Source organism: Brachycentrus maculatus, unplaced genomic scaffold (genome assembly GCF_059751285.1).
Source record: "Brachycentrus maculatus isolate JH-2025_06_01 unplaced genomic scaffold, ASM5975128v1 h1tg000028l, whole genome shotgun sequence".
In the NCBI taxonomy this organism is placed as follows: Eukaryota; Metazoa; Arthropoda; class Insecta; order Trichoptera; family Brachycentridae; genus Brachycentrus; species Brachycentrus maculatus.
In genome coordinates this window covers 566,959-583,702 of record NW_028280782.1, presented here as the reverse complement: position 1 = coordinate 583,702, position 16,744 = coordinate 566,959, and the positions used below count along the sequence as shown (strand labels likewise).

The following is a 16,744-nucleotide window of genomic DNA, read 5'->3' as shown; positions in this document are numbered from 1 at the left end:
TTTTTTATCGAATCACATTTTTTCTCATTTCTTTGTTAAATATGTATGTGCATAAGTGTACATTAATTTATAAATTCATAAATATAATTTTTTTTTAACCCTTATCCGCACCCCAATGGTGCATAGGGCACTGCATCGTATAGAAGCAGTGTTATCTTGATCGTTAATACATGAAGGAAAGGTGATCAGCCTTTCGCTTCAGGTACCAGTCCAGGGTCATATTAAATATATATTTGACTGAAACATCAATAATATTTATTTTGACCCTCTTGGGAATCGAACCCGGGACCTCCAGCATGGTGGCCTAGCGCGCTAACCACTACACTATGGAGGCGGACTAAATAAAAATATTTAAAATAATAAAAATAAATAAAGGCGGACTATTAACAATAAATATTATTAACAAATTATTTATTTTGCAAAAACTCACTTTATGTGTCTTGCCAGTGGAGTTCTTTTTACGTAGGTATTTTTATTATTTTGATCCATTTTAACATAACGCACAAAAAAGTAAAAAAATTAATAACTTTGTGGTATAACATGTTAAGTATTTTAAAAAATTAAACACTTGTATAATACCAATCATTGAGTTTTATTTCCAACATTTTGTGTGTGTCCAAATACTTGTTCACAAATCTGGATTATCTTCAATTATAGGAGTTTTTTCCATATTAATTTGTCAATAATGGGTAGAATTGGTGAATGTTACACGTGTGTAAATAGATCACTTAACCCAGCCCATGACGGTCATCAGTCCCGTAAATGCCCAGACTTCCATATTCTTCTTCATCTTTGATGAGATGTCAATTTTTTATAATAATATGAGTTTTATTTTATTACACAATATTTGGTTTTGTAATCACCTGTTGATGAAAACATCTGTAGTTTTTTAAACTACGGATGTCACGTGTAATGAAATAAAAATCAATAAGTTTTATTATGCATCTGTTTAATTTATTAAATAATACCCTTTTTATTAATTTTGCTTCAATACCTTTGACTTTATGGACATTACATCAACACCTTCATGTAAAGTTATCGATATGAGTAAAGATGCTGGGTTCATAAACATCTGCTTGCCTCTTAAAATGATGCTTGGAGAAAGGTGTGGTATCTGTTTTGCAACGATATTTTCCATATATCACTCTGGTATAGAATTCGTAATAACACACTATGACAAAACATTCAAATTGACATTTCGGACAATATTCCGTATTTTATCAAATGAATACCTGCTAAAAAAATTGCACTGCCAAATAAATTGTCTTAATGACAGCATCGTTAATCATCGTCATATCGTTATATAACGTGATAGGCTATTTTAAACGCCAATCTACAGAGAAATCCCCTTAGTGAAAAATTTGCATTTATTTATTGATTTGAAGTTTGAACCAAAACTTCCAAATTCCTAAACTCCATAATTTATTATTTAAATATTAATTTTAAATCAAACACAGATTTTTTAGTCTACTAAATTTAGTAGACTCATAAATCTGTATTTGATTTAAAATTAGTTCATAAATTAAAATGGAGTTCTACAAATTAAATGCCAAATCAATAAATATATATATACGAGTAAATAAAATCAAACACTTATTTCTAGGGTTGACTGAATTGTTTATTTGAATAAAGAAATAAAAAATATTAACTGCTGCCTGTAGTTTGATAATGCCATAACAAGGCGAATCAAAAGATACGATTTGAAGGTTTTATTTTAAATAAAACTACAAAGCATACCCTAAAAGTCAGTTTTTCATTTTAATATTTAAAATATAAATTTGCATTTAAATTTTATTCAATTCAATATTAGTTCGACATTTGAAATTTGTCAAAATCCTTGTTCACAAGTCTAGGTTTCTCCACTAGGGAGTTATTTTTATATGAACGTCTGAACATAGAAGAAGAAGAATATCGAAGAATATCTGGGCATCAACAGGGTTGCTGATAACTCATATATGATAAAAAAGTGTGTACAATTACATGTGTTATGAGATTAATAAATCCATGGGTACAAATGTAGGAGTTCCGAAAATTTAAGTAGTGTGGTTGTCAATCATGGGTAGAATAGTGAATGTTGCTAAAGTGATCAGTTGACTAGCCTTTGACAGGTCATAAGCCCTGGAAATACCCAGACTTCCACATTCCTCTTCATCCAGGTTGAGATGAAAAAATGTATGAAAGTTTGTCACTCTCATTTTTATTTTATATCTACCTAGATGGATACAACAAGCACAAGGTTTAACACCTTGCCTTCATGAAATAAATAATCAAGATAGCACTACATTTACACGATGCAGTGCCCTATGCACCATTGGTTGTGGACAAAGGTTTGAAGAATAATAAAGAAAAATCAATTCGTTATTTTTATAGTGTATTTTGCAATTTCAGTACAAAATATAAATACGTTATCAACTTTCTAAATATTCACAGCATATACAAATTACAATTTTGCGTATGCGATTTATATGACATATATTACAGTAAATTTACAATGAATTTTGAATAGTTTGATTCAAAATATACACTTAAAAAAGACATATAAATGAATCACTCCGGTGGTATACAAATATCTACAATTATATAATAGTATTATAAAATCACAATGATAATATAATAATATTCACATGCAATCACACTTAAGTTGAAAATATATGCACTTATAAATACATTCATTCATTGATTTGATCCCAAATTCATTACTAAGTATATACAGATTCATAATCCTTTAAACGTATGCCAGGTCTACAGTGCTGAAAAAAATATTTTGCTTTATCTTGCAGTGCTTTTAATCCTTTGGTGATATGCTTTAAAGCTCAGTATAGAAAGCACTGTATAAAGGTATCTATCATTATTTGATTTACAAACATTTCAAGACAATCTTTTTCTTCTTGCCATATCCCTTAAGACAGGATTAATTGTTTTTTTAATTCAAGTTTCACTTGGTAAAAACCACTATTTCTGTAAATCTCTACGGTGTTTGAAAATGATGCGGAATGCATTGAAACAGTGTCACAATAGATTTTATGAAATAATGGTATTTACCGAGTTAGACTTTAGTTTAAAAGAAGATAAGCTATTTTTAATTCAGCACTGTTTGTTGAAATCACAGCTTAAAATACGTTAAACTACATTAATAATCTCAAATAAATATTTCCCGATTCATTTCCTGTTGACTTTGCGGCGTTGGTCTGTCATGTGTCGTTGTGTGATTGGTAAATTGAAGAATTAATATCTGTATCCGTTACCATTTCCCCCATTTCCGTTACCCGGCCTCGCGGGGGGTACGTACTGGTTGGATGGACCACCCGACGGGTATCCATTATTTCCGGCCGGGTAGCCATTTCCGGATGAAGCTGAAATAAAGAAAAATATTTATTGCACATGTTGCAAGGTTATTGCGACAGTCAGAGAATGCAGTTTGCGATGGATAAAGATACTAAAATATTGAGGTTGAAGTCAGACCTTGAAAGGTTTGTGAAAATTATTTACAAAATTTAATGATATTTCATATTTTAAAGGTATTTTTATCAATTTTATTGGTTAAGTCGTATCTTACAATATGCAAGTACATGCAGCCTCTTCGTCGGAGGTATCGATTACCAACAGAGTAAAAATTAATATTAGTGATTTTTCAGTATAATATTTATTTAATATCACCCTGGACTGGTACTTGAAAAGCAAAGCTGATCACATTTTCTTGGTGTTTCAAGACATATCATGTATACTGTTCATATTGTAAACCCGTGAAACTTGTTTGAATAACATCTCTCTAGATGCATAACATCCTCTGAAGATAAAAAAAACTCATGGATGCTGCAGAAAAAAACACGATTCGAAGGCATGGCCTAGGTGACGTTTTCCACGAAAGAAAGACCTACAACCTGATGACGAGGAGAGCTGACTTCAACAGTCTACAAAGACAATTAGTTGGAATGGAGCCAGATACTGTTAAAAATGCTAACCAATGTCAAAAGATGAAAAAGCACATTTTTCGTGGAGAAAAATGTGCTCTTCTATATCTTACAGTAGAGGAAAAGGAAGAGGGCAGACGAAGCTAGGGGAGTAAGAAAACATCATGGCTTAAAAATCTTCAACAGTGGTTTGGAATACCGGAGGCAGCTACCCTTATCAGGCTGGTCCAGGATCATGTGGAGGCGATGGTCTTCAACTTTCAAGAATAAGACGGAGGAGTCAGGTAGAAGATGTATGAAGGTCAGTTAGTAAAGTTATTTACCTGTTGCGGCTTCCTCGGCCGCATTTTGTTCCAGGGCGATTCTGATGGCTTCTGGGATCGGAGGTGGGGTAGGCAGATGGTCTCCTTTAGGCTGGAAACCGTTCTCATCAGCAACATACGTCACAGTGATGATGTTTCCATCGGGTCCAGGGTATGAGAAAGATCCTACAGGAATAAACATTTACATTACACACAAAATCAACCTTAAAACAAACTAAGTAAAATAGTGAAAAAATTTACGTCAATATTAAAATGAAACACTCGCATACGACCAATTTTGAGGCGGACTAAATATGTTTTTTTTAAATATTATTCATATAAATAAACAAAACGTTTAATACTTCACAAAAACTAAGGAATATTAAAGTCTTATTCGCTCAAGAAATAAGTCGAATCTAATATAAATATTTTGGAAATGAATATTTTGTTTTTACTTTAAATTTCACTTGGTAAAGACCACTTTTTCTCAAAACCTATTGTAATACATGTTTCGATGCATTTCACATCAATTTATTCATTTCATGCCGGCATATGACAGTTCGTATGCCCTGTAAATGCCAAAATTTCTTCTTCATATACGTTGAGAAGTCAAAAATGTAAAATAACTCCTATGTGGAGAGTCCCACATTTGTGAACAAGTATTTGGACACACCCAATCGTTGTAAAAAAAAAATAATAAAAAATAACTGTCTTCTACAAATTCGTTTAATTGTTAACAACTTACTTAGTTCATAAAATTATTCACAAATAAAAATTTTGAGCATTACCATAATATGAAAAGGGTAGAGAATTACGCAATGCTTTGTTAATTCTTGCTTCCTTTGATTGAAATGAAAACTCGAAGGAGCATATCTGGCAAGAGTCTACGAGACAGAATACGGAACACCAGGATAAGAGAAATATGCGAGATTGAAGATGTCGGTAGGTGGGGAAGGCAACGAAGAAGACAATGATATGCGCATGTGAGGAGAATGGAACCATCCAGACTCCTTCACATTGCATTGTACGACCAACCACCAAAAAATAGATTAGATAGAGAGCTAGGAACCGATTAAGTTGGTAATCCCTCCTAAAAACAGGCCACAGGGTCTCTAACATCAAGAAAAAGTAGAAGAAAAAGGTTAAGACTTATGAATAATTCCATTCTTAAAAGAACGCTTTAGAACCGGTTCTTGGTGATTTTCGGTAGCTCATTGCAAAAGGTTGCTTTTTGTTAACCTTTGGGTTTGTTTCCAACGGGTTCACATTAACTGTGTACATTACACAAAGGTACCAACTGACTGATAGGTCACAAGCCGTAACTCGAGGCAGTTACTACTTGTTACACCATACATTTTAACGCTTAAATTCATGTGAATTTACTTAATTTATTTTGGTCAAATAAAGTTTAATTTTTCATGTTTACTTTACTATCACTTTGTCGAAATGCGTTCTCTCAAAAGAATGTGCGGAACAACGATATATGATAAATGTTGTAAACAATAAACCCCCCTATTACGTTGAGATAAGTACCGCGTTATCGGAGGGGACGTTTTATGGAAGTTAATGGTTTGAAATTATATTTCAATATTATTTTTTGACATCTCATCAAAGACGAAGAAGAATATGGAGGTCTGGGCATTTACGGGACTTACAACCCTCATAGGCTGGTTTGAGTGATCACTTTACTTACGTGTAACATTCACTAATTCTACTCATGATTGACAACCAGACAAGTAAAATTTTTAGAACTTCTATATATATATTGTTGATATTTGAAACATAGTGCTTGAATCACTAGAATTTCACAAGAGACATCTATTGTGAGATGAAAGAAGTTTTTTTTAATGAGCAGAAATATATGTGAGGTCCGAATACTGGATTATAATCACAGACATGAGAAACGCTATAAAATATCCTTTTCATTTGATTATTTTAGCTTATAATTTGAATTATAATTAAGGGTTTTAAATTGAAATTACTGATTACAGTGCACCATTCACTCCGTTCACAGCATTAATTTGAATTTTTTATAGTACAAATATATTGATGAAACTCCAATAAGTGAATGCAGGTTGAATATTGTAAATCCTCTTACGACAGGCGAAATTCGGTAAATATGGAATCGAATTTGATAGTTTAATAAAAGTCATCGTGCAAGACATGTTGCCAAACTTTATCTGCCCACATCGATGCAGATAAGCCTTACGTATATAACGTATGTTTATACGTATCGCTCACTACTTTCAACAACGTCATATATAAAAAAAAACGTCAATTTTCTGTTGTGCGTGTTTTCGGTATGCCCAGGAAATGTACTATATCCCAGCAAAAGCGGCATATTTTTTAATTAATATTTTTTGGTTGGATAAAGTGTACCAATAAAAAAGTAGTTAAAACAAAATTGTTGAATTCTATAAAGTTTGTAAAATGTGCCACAAAATATCTGCGAAAAACATTCAAGAAATAATATTTTTAATTTACCCGCTACAGGGCAGGAAGTGTTGTTTTTGCATTTTGAAGAAAAGATATTGTTCAATTATTTTTTAAAATATACTAAATATTTATCAAATGGAAAAAACCTTCAGGTTTTACCTAAAAAGATCTCTTGCACAGTAAAAAGTTCTGTAAGTGGTTTAATATTTATTTTTAATACATTTTATTATATTTTTAAATTTTAAAAACCATCTGCTGAAAAATCAACTTTCTTTTATTAAATATATGACGTTGTTGAAAGGATTGAGCGATATGTGTGATACATATGTATCTATATACATTTGTGTATGCGGGTTGAGCAATTGTGCGAGAATGTGTACAGAGAATTTATAATAATAGGCATATAGCTGATGACTCCATCGCATCTTTATTTATGGTTTTCTGAAGACAGGGCTAATTAGTTATGCATCATTAAATTCATCTCTAGGGTACCATCTGATTGATTTAGTACTATTTTTTGTATATTAAAAGCACCAACTATGTGGTATGGTAATAATTCTGTAATAACTTTAAAGAAACGTCTGCGACATTACTATCTATCATTAGAATCCTAACTGTCCATCAAACCTCCTCCCTTAGTTTTTCCCTCTGCCTCCTTCCCTAAACTCACCCTTTGCCTTACCTTCCTTATTATCATCAATTTGTAATTTATGTTTTTTTTTAAATTAATGTTCAAGTACTATCTATCATCTGATTGCAAACAGCCATATAAGTCATCAAACGTTTTGACCAATATCACTAGTGTATTTTTAATTGGTTAGAAGACATTGCTTTATTAATTTTTTAGCAATATCAATTGTTTTTTTTATGTAATATGAATTTGAAAGTAATATTTTGCTTAGCGTTTGAATCATATAAGATTTGTGACTTCACGCTGACCTATCTAGATCTCGTAACGATTTTAATAATATAAATATTTTTTCTTACCAACAGCAGACTGCGCTTCCTTTTCAGGATCTCCCTTGTTTTTCAGTTCTCCTTGTTCCTCTACCTTGATTCCATTCTCAGCTTCGTAACTGTAAAAATAAAATCATTTGAAAATTCAGTTATTGTTATAAGTATATTATGAAACAAAGAATATTAAAACGTATAAATATAACAACAATTGACGAAAAGAAATATATGCTTTATAAAATTCAACATATTGTATTAAAATAATATTTAACGATCTGACTCCCATAGAGGAAATATTCAACGAATTACAGCTTATGACAGTCAACAAACTGCAATATTTGTGCATTTTAAAATTACTATCATATAACACAACAGAATGCACGTTCCATCAAAACAAACGAATCACAATTAACACACTTTACGGTAACGTATATAGAACTACAAATCAAAAACCCAGAAATACAGCAAACAAAACCTTTTCACAAAACACATTCCTCTTTTAGTCAAAAGAGGTTTAATTATTATGCAGTAAAGATATACAACCTGCTTATCATTATTTTCAAAGTCTTAAAAATGAAACTTAGTATAAAAGAGGTATTATTAATTGAAAAATGGGATGGGTAGATCAGAAATAGATCATATCATTCGACCATATCGTATTTGATTGCATGTTATAAACATTTTTCTCTCATTTCTTGAATGTTTTTCGCAGATACTTTGTGGCACATTTTATAAACTTTATAAAATTAAAGTTTTTGAACTTTATAAACCCTGATTATGACATGGTTTTTTTCGAAACCGGTTGGTTAAAGTGTACTAATAATTAAAAAGTGGTTAAAACAAAGTTGTTTAATTTTATAAAATGTTTCTATTATTTTGTTTTATAAATAAGTATTTCAAAATGTGTCAAATATGTATATTTATCTATTTAAAACATTTAGTTTTATATACATATGTATATAAACATTTTCAAAGAAGAACCTAGCGGCAATTGCACGAAGCTTTTTCTAACGCTAAACATTGAACGCTTGAATGAGTCTATGCTAAATTGGTACACAGGTTTTGTGTGTATTCTACGTTTCCGGTTATAAACCAACTTTTTCTAACAAAATATTGACCAAGAATCAAAGGAATAAAAAAAGTTTTTTTGAGCCTATAAAAGTAAAAAATACTGTCAAACTGACGTTTTTCCAACCATAGAAGGCATAGAAAAAGTGCTAAAAATATAGATTTATTTCTTTCGTTAGATATTCAATATCGCTAGGCTGCGATAACATTGATTTCACGCACATATTCCATTTTTAACTGGATTAAGGTAGGATACAGTGTGTGAGAGAGATGAGAGAGAGAGAGAAAGTGTGAGAATGATCCTTTCAACTTTTATTACGTGAATTTCAAAACGTTTTAAATATTTAAAAAATAATCATAAGCGGAGAAACCCGGATTTGTGAACAAGGATTTGGACACAAGAATCATGTCATTATCAGGCGTCTCACAGAATGTTAAATAATCGGGAAGGATCTTGCATTTATTTCAAATAAACAGGTGTTATTTTCCTTGAAAACTACAAACTTAATTAAATTGATCTTATTAAAATATATTGTTATTATTAAGTGATGAATATAATCCATTACAAAAGGTTTTTAATGAGGAAATCGTGAAAAACCTTTTTCGTGTTTTTAAACGTGTCGTGTCTAAAGAAACAGACTACCATCAGTAAAGCTTGCTGAAGCTAACAATGAAAGATACTTTGAATAACGATTGTAAAGGGTGTGTTTTTTTAGAGGTTTGGTTTTAAACTGACAATATAGTTTCTACATTATTAAATTTAGATTGGTATTTTTCTTCATGTTACAGAAATCACGACATGATAATAAAAATACAACATAAACAAAGCGGATGTATCGTTTTTTATAAGTGCCTTTCGAAGCGCTAAACTTGTGAATTGGGCGACCTTTAATATTTGAACTTAAATATCGTTAATCAGTTGTGTTATCACGAGAAAACTACTCAAAATCAGAAGTTAAAATTTGTTTTCATAAGTATGTATAATAACAATGTGAATTTTATATGTTTATATTTATTTACATATACTAGGTAATTTTTTATTGTCAGTTCATTAAATTCTATGATTAATTATTTACATATACAAATAAAAATGCTAATTGGTTAAATGTTGTTTTTTTTTTTAAATCCACATAGCCATTAAATGCTAGTCTGCAGGTAGGATACTTTTTTAAAAATATTTATTAGTTGCCCTAGAAAATTATCCTTGCCTTTTATGTACAAGGATTAATTGCATATTTTGTTTTTTTGTCTAAAAAGTGAAATTGGATGTGTATAGTTTATTTACAACATTTTAAGTGTGTCCAAATACTTGTTCACAAAATCTGGATTATCTCCAATTACAGAAGTTATTTTCATATTATTTTATGACATTTCATCAAAGATGAAGAAGAATATGGAAGTCTGGGCATTTACGGGGCTGACGACCGTCATCGGCTGGTTTGAGTGATCACTTTACACATGTGTAACATTCACCAATTCTACCCATTATTGACAACCTCACTACTCAAATTCTTGGAAGTTCTATATATGTATATATGAACCAATTTAGAAACCTTGTTCTTGAATCACTAGAACTTAACTTGAGACATCTATTGGTTAGATGTAAAGAAGGTTTTTTTTTTTAAATAAATGCCCAGACTTCCATATTCTTCTTCATCTTTGATGAGATGTCATAAAATAATATGTATAGTTTATAATAAATTAATAAAATTGATCCCTAAAAACAGTACAAATAATACAACAATACAATAGACACAATGGATTCAATATGTTATATCAGTCAAGATTTGTCACATAGCTCATTTATTTGTCTTATCATATTCTCAAAATAAGACACCACTAAATTCGATAGATCAAAATGTCTTATTGCCTCATCAATTTTTGTCAATTGAATACCTTTTTTGGACATACTATTTCCGATTTATATCTTTCTTTTTAAAAAATTGGACATACCCACACTAAATGAGGAGCATCTTGTGATGACGTCTCATCCCATTCACAAGTAGAGTTTTATGTATTATTTCGAGAAATAAAAATACTTTGTGGTTTGATCCACTCACATTTTTAATAACCAACTAGTTTCGGCAACAACCTATTGCCCTATTCATGGTTAAATTTATGACTATAAACTGTCTGTATGACTTACATTGTACATAGTGCACAAAGATACATTGTATTTTAATGCACTAACAGTTTTATTAACAACCAACTAGTTTCGGCAGCATCCTGTTGCCCTCTTCAGGGTTTAATTTATGACTGGAGAGGGCAACAGGTTGTTGCCGAAACTAGTTGGTTATTAAAAATGTGAGTGGATCAAAACACAAAGTATTTTTATTTCTTGAAATAATATATCAATATGATCCACAAAGTTAATGCTTTCAATATTCAAAACAGAGATAAGTATATCTAATTGAAAAAGAGGTATAATCGAAATGCTCCTTGAAGCGTAAAAATTAGAGTCGAATTGGTAGGATTCTTAGATAAGGAAATGTGAAAATCACATCACAAACACCCAGACCAGTTGCAATAGCAAATACCATACAACACTGTTTATCATGACCCTAATCAGGCACAATATTATAAATTTTATAGGTGTAAAAGTGTCCGCCTTCGTAGTGTAATTGTCAGCAAGCTCGGCTACCGTTCTGGAGATCCCGGGTTAGATTCCCAGGGGGGTCAAATAAATATAAGTGTTTTTTTTTTCACTGTAATGTTTATTACCCTGGACTGAAGCGGAAGGCTGATCATCTTTCCTTCGTGTGTAAGCGATCGAGATAACTCTGCGTTTATATGATGCAGTGCCCTATGCACCATCGGAGTGCGGATAAGGGTTTTATGATTATTTTATTATTAATACCTACTCGTGAGTGGATTAACTGTTTATGTTTAAAAAAAATGTAATTTGAGTGAAAATTCTTGGTTAAAAAAAATTGCTTTTTGAATAAATTTACACACTACCTGTATTTGTAGGATCCATCTCCGTTGTTCTCGTTGGTCTGCGACAAGATGGCCACGGGAGGCGCAGCCGGGCCCCCTCCGGGGGCGCTCAGGCCGGAGCCCCCCGACTGGGCGGCCCCCGACGGGGGCAGGTAGGTGTTCTCCAGGCGGCCGGCCACGCAAGAAGCCACCAAGCAAGCGAACACGAACTGGAAAAGGAATTTTTTTTCAACCCCTGACTTGTGTGTGTAGAAAATAGAAATTCGTCTAGCCTCCTACTAGACTGATGATGTTGGTAACGACGAAATCCGGTCACTGGTCAAATAAAATAAAATTGGAAAAAAAAACTTTTTAGTAGTTTTTAGAATTTCACCTTATTTATCAAAAATATTTTGTCCGCCTCCGTAGTGTAATGGTCAGCACGCTCGGCTACCGTTCTGGAGGTCCCGGGTTCGATTCCCAGGGGGGATCAAATAAATAAAAGTGATTTTTTCACTCTACTATGTATTCAATACTACCCTGGACTAGTACCTGAAGCGGAGGGCTGATCACCTTTCCTTCGTGTGTTAACGATCAAGATAACACTGTGTTTTTATAATGCGGTGCCCTATGCACCATTGCGGATAAGGGTTTGAATTATCAAAAAAACATTTACGTACATATGCATATACAAATGATACGCAGCGTTATTAATTCGTAACATGAAATTATAAACATTTTCGGAAAATGCGAAAACAGTTTGTGTCTTGTCGGTGGAGTTCTTTTTTCATACATTATTTTTCTTTTTCAACATAATTAAACCAATATTTAAATAAACTGTTTAACAATTTTTTTTTAATTCTTTTGCATTATACAAACATGACATAAATTCAAATACAAAAAAAAAAATTTAATACAAAAAAAGATTCCACAAAGGCATGACCTGTGTGTGGATATACAATATATTTTAGGTCATAGTAAAGGCACTGACAAGAATACGATTGGTATTATAAGTAAAACTAGAATAATAGTGTTTATATAAAATACAAAAAATACTATCAAAAAACAAAAAAAAGTTTTCTTTTAAATAAAATTGAAAACTTAAAAACATAAAAAAGATATGAACCCGTTCCTCTTTTTTGCCTTTGCTCCATATTTTTTACCCTCTTACCAACGCCGACAACAAATTAAAAATGTTTGGAACAATGTATTGAAGTGCTCTACATCCATATGTATTAATCACTGTTGGGACCATCAACCCTTAGTTGTAGGTGGAAGTGACTATCATAGTCGTGCACTAGATGATTTTTATACTTTTCACAGTTTTGTTGATTATTACTTTTTATTATACTAATTCATACATAGTAGTGAAATGGTCAGCACGCTTGGCTACCGTTCTCGGGAGGTCCCGGGTTCGATTCTCAGGAGGGGGTAAAAAAATACAAAAGATCTTTTCACTATGATATTTTCTCAATATTACCCCGGACTGGTACCTGAACCTAAGGGCTGATCACCTTTCCTTCATGTGTTAAATATCAAGATAACGCTGCGTTTATATGATGCAGTGCCCTATGCACCATTGGTGTGCATATGAGGGTTTGAACAAGAAGAATTCTTACATAATTGTAATTGGGAATTGGGGTCAGAACTATTTATTTTTGACTTAAAAAAAGTTAAGAAAAAATTTCAATATTAAAAAAAAAAATTAAATTGAATGTTACAAGGGTAAAAAGGATTTGCACTCACCAGTTTCATGGTAATAAGAGTTTGTTATTTCCTTTGAAAAGATAAAGTCACAAATTCACCCTTAAGGTACAAAGCACAAGACAGGATGGTTTGATGGGACAGTTCAAACTGTTTCGACTGATGATGCTTCTAAGGATGCTCCAGTATTTATACTGTGAGATGTTCTCCAGTTGTCTCTGTAAAGTCGATACCTTTATGGTACTTAGTGTAACTACCTACCACCGGCGATACAGTTCACCCGATTAAACTAGTTACTCTAGAGGTGCAATTCTCAAAACTTTACATTCAAACCAAAAGTGTAAGAGCCGAAAAGAGAGGTATACCAAATAAGACACGGACGATATCTTATAATACGTTTTTGGAAATGTATTTTTTAGAGTACTTCATTTTAAACAGCTTCATTTTCGGGTTATTCATAGATTATAAAATGATATTCATTTTCGAGTATAAACAAAATATTCACTCAATATGTACAATATCCACATACTTATGCATAAAATATGTAATAGTTTTAAAACATTTTAAAAATCAGTTCCATACATTTTTTTAGAAATGTGTCTTCTACAGTATTTTTTAAACATGCATCATTCACACACGCACACACACACACACACTCACACACACACACACACACACACACACACACACACATGCGCGCACACGCACGCACACACATAATAATAATAAAGAACGTCAGCATTTAAAAAAAAAAAACAAACAAACAAAACGTTAACAATAATCAACAATAATCAAAATTAAGGACAGTTTAAAATTGATTATTCGATTTAAATCACATAAAATACTGTTTTTTTTATGGAAAAAAATTAGCTCAATAATTTGATTTTCAACATCTTTCTAGGTTACACATGGGGAAACTTTTAGTATTTTTCTGTAGATATCACCATATCATATTTTATTTTCTATTGACGATTTGTAATCCATTTAATTTCCTTTATTTACTAGATGTGTTTAGTATATGAGCACATAGGACATAGCAAACCTGAACATACTGTAAACCAAGCGATTTCTATGGATCTTTCTCGAAAGACATATAGAGGAAAACCAATAAATTCTTGGGCGCTACAGAAAGGTAACATGATTCGAAAGCATGGTCTACGTGATGTTATCTAAGATCTACCTGAGAACGAGGAGAGCTCACCAAACTAGTCTACTAAGACGAGCCCGGATGAAGAAGAACATGATCATAAATGAAAACGAATAAAGTCTGGGTAAATGTATGAGTTAGTCTGTAAATACCGACTTCTATATTCTTCTCACAGTCTACAAAGACGATAAATTGTAGTAATAATACTAGATTTGTGTAAGAATTTTTATTAAATATTTTTATCAAAATCATGGTTTCAATGTTTGGCAAAAGTGGAATATTCCTTCTCATTTCTCCAACATATGATTTTAGGATATGATTCCGAATAGGTCCCTAGGTACGCGTGTGTGCGCGTCCCAGTCGAGTTTCGCGCTAACACATGCGTAACATTACTCCACAAATCGAGTTTTTCTTAAACGTACAGATTTAAATTGTGATATTCATGGTTAACCTGTTGTAAAATGTGTCTCTTTTTTTGTAAATCGGATCAGGGGAGATTACGATCTTACAGGAATCTTCTTGAATTGGTCGACTTACCAAATTTATATAAATATATTCATATATATATATATATATATATATATATATATATATATATATATATATATATATATATATATATATATATATATATATATATATATATATATATATATATATATATATATATATATATATATATATATATATATATATATATATATATATATATATATATATATATATATATATATATATATATATATATATATATATATATATATAAATATCTGTAAATCACAATGTCACAAATCAGGATTCTCTGTAATTAGGAGTTATTTTTCATATTATTTTTTGACAAATCTACAAAGATGATGAAAAATATGGAAGTCTGGGCATTTACGGGGCTAACTTAATATTTACGGGGAATTTCTGCTCTCATATGAAAGAGTTTATTTATAAATTAGAAAAAAATCCAAATACTTTTTTTAAGAGAAATATTTGTTTTTTATTATTTACACAAATATTTCAATTTCATACTATTTCTGTGAGCCTAAGCGGCTCATTATTAGAAATAGGTATCAAATTGTGGTAGAGTGGGTTCCAACCGAGAAACTCTGACTTAAGAGTCCGCGACACTAACCACGGGACCACAACCCGACACATATAATATATTAAGTAATTATATTAATTTATAAATATTATCCCATAATAGCAAGGTACAACGAATATAAATTCCTTAAGCATTAAGGATCCTTGATCTACATACATGGAGATCCAATTGTTAATCAGATTCTGGGCAAGTGATCTTTAAACAAACTGTATCGTTGGAATCAGGTCAGATGAGACAACATACAGGCGCGAGAAATTCTTTACAGAAGGCATTTATCAATCTGTAAACATAGTAGGCTTTACAACATTTTGAGTGAGTCCAAATACTAACAATGAAAGAACGGTAAAACAAATTTATGAGGCGAATGTAATTGGGAAAAGGAGCAGAGGAAAACCGAGAAAAACATTGCACGGTCAGGTATGCTGAATACTTGAAAGTAGTCAGGTTAGGAGTCGTATAATCGGCGGGTATGTATGAGGAGATGCATGAACGTGGAAGAGGCGAAAAATGTTTGCAAAGACCGAGTGGTGTGACGTTCTATTCTCTCTGCCTACCCCTGCGGAGAAACGGCGTGATGGTTAGTTCAAATACTTGTTCACAAATCTGGATTCTCTCCAATTATAGGAGTTATTTTTCATATTATTTTTTGACATCTCATCAAAGGTGAAGAAGAATATGGAAGTCTGGGAAGTATGTGATTATAATCCAGGATTCAGACCTCACATAAAAATATAAGAGTTTCTGCTCAGTAAAAAACTTCTTTTCATCTCACCAATAGATGTCTGTAGTGATGCTCTAGTGATTCAACAACAAGGTTTCTAAATTAATTCATATAAATAGAATTACCAAGAATTTGAGTAGTGTGGTTGTCAATAATGGGTAGAATTGGTTAATGTTACACATGTGTAAAGTGATCAGCCTATGACAGTCGTCAGCTCCGTAAATGCTCAGACTTCCATATTCTTTTTCGTCTTTGATGAGATAGCAAAAAATAATAGAGTAGGCTTTAATAAATGTATATATGTAAATATATATTTTCAAACAAATGTCGCAAAAAAATTATTTACGTGTTTTTTTTTAACGATGAAATACAATTTAGTAGACTCAAAAAATCAGTGTATAATTTTAACATTTAATATACTCGTTTTAGTTAAAATGGAGTTCTACAAATTAAACTCCAAATCTTTAAGTATACAAAGTAGACTGAATAGAG

The 16,744-nt window shown here is 31.6% G+C and overlaps 1 protein-coding gene across 1 annotated transcript; it reads right to left on the bottom strand.

The window, feature by feature from the left end:
- Positions 1–2,361: 2,361 nt before the first annotated feature.
- Positions 2,362–13,466, bottom strand: LOC148312955 (endocuticle structural glycoprotein SgAbd-2-like). The gene is made up of 5 exons (XM_088270791.1): positions 13,334–13,466; positions 11,630–11,817; positions 7,637–7,725; positions 4,235–4,399; positions 2,362–3,353 (listed from the first exon to the last, which is right to left on the bottom strand). Exons 1-5 carry the CDS (start codon positions 13,340–13,342, stop codon positions 3,226–3,228), a joined length of 579 nt encoding a protein of 192 aa, XP_088126917.1. The 5' UTR covers positions 13,343–13,466; the 3' UTR covers positions 2,362–3,225.
- Positions 13,467–16,744: the final 3,278 nt, after the last annotated feature.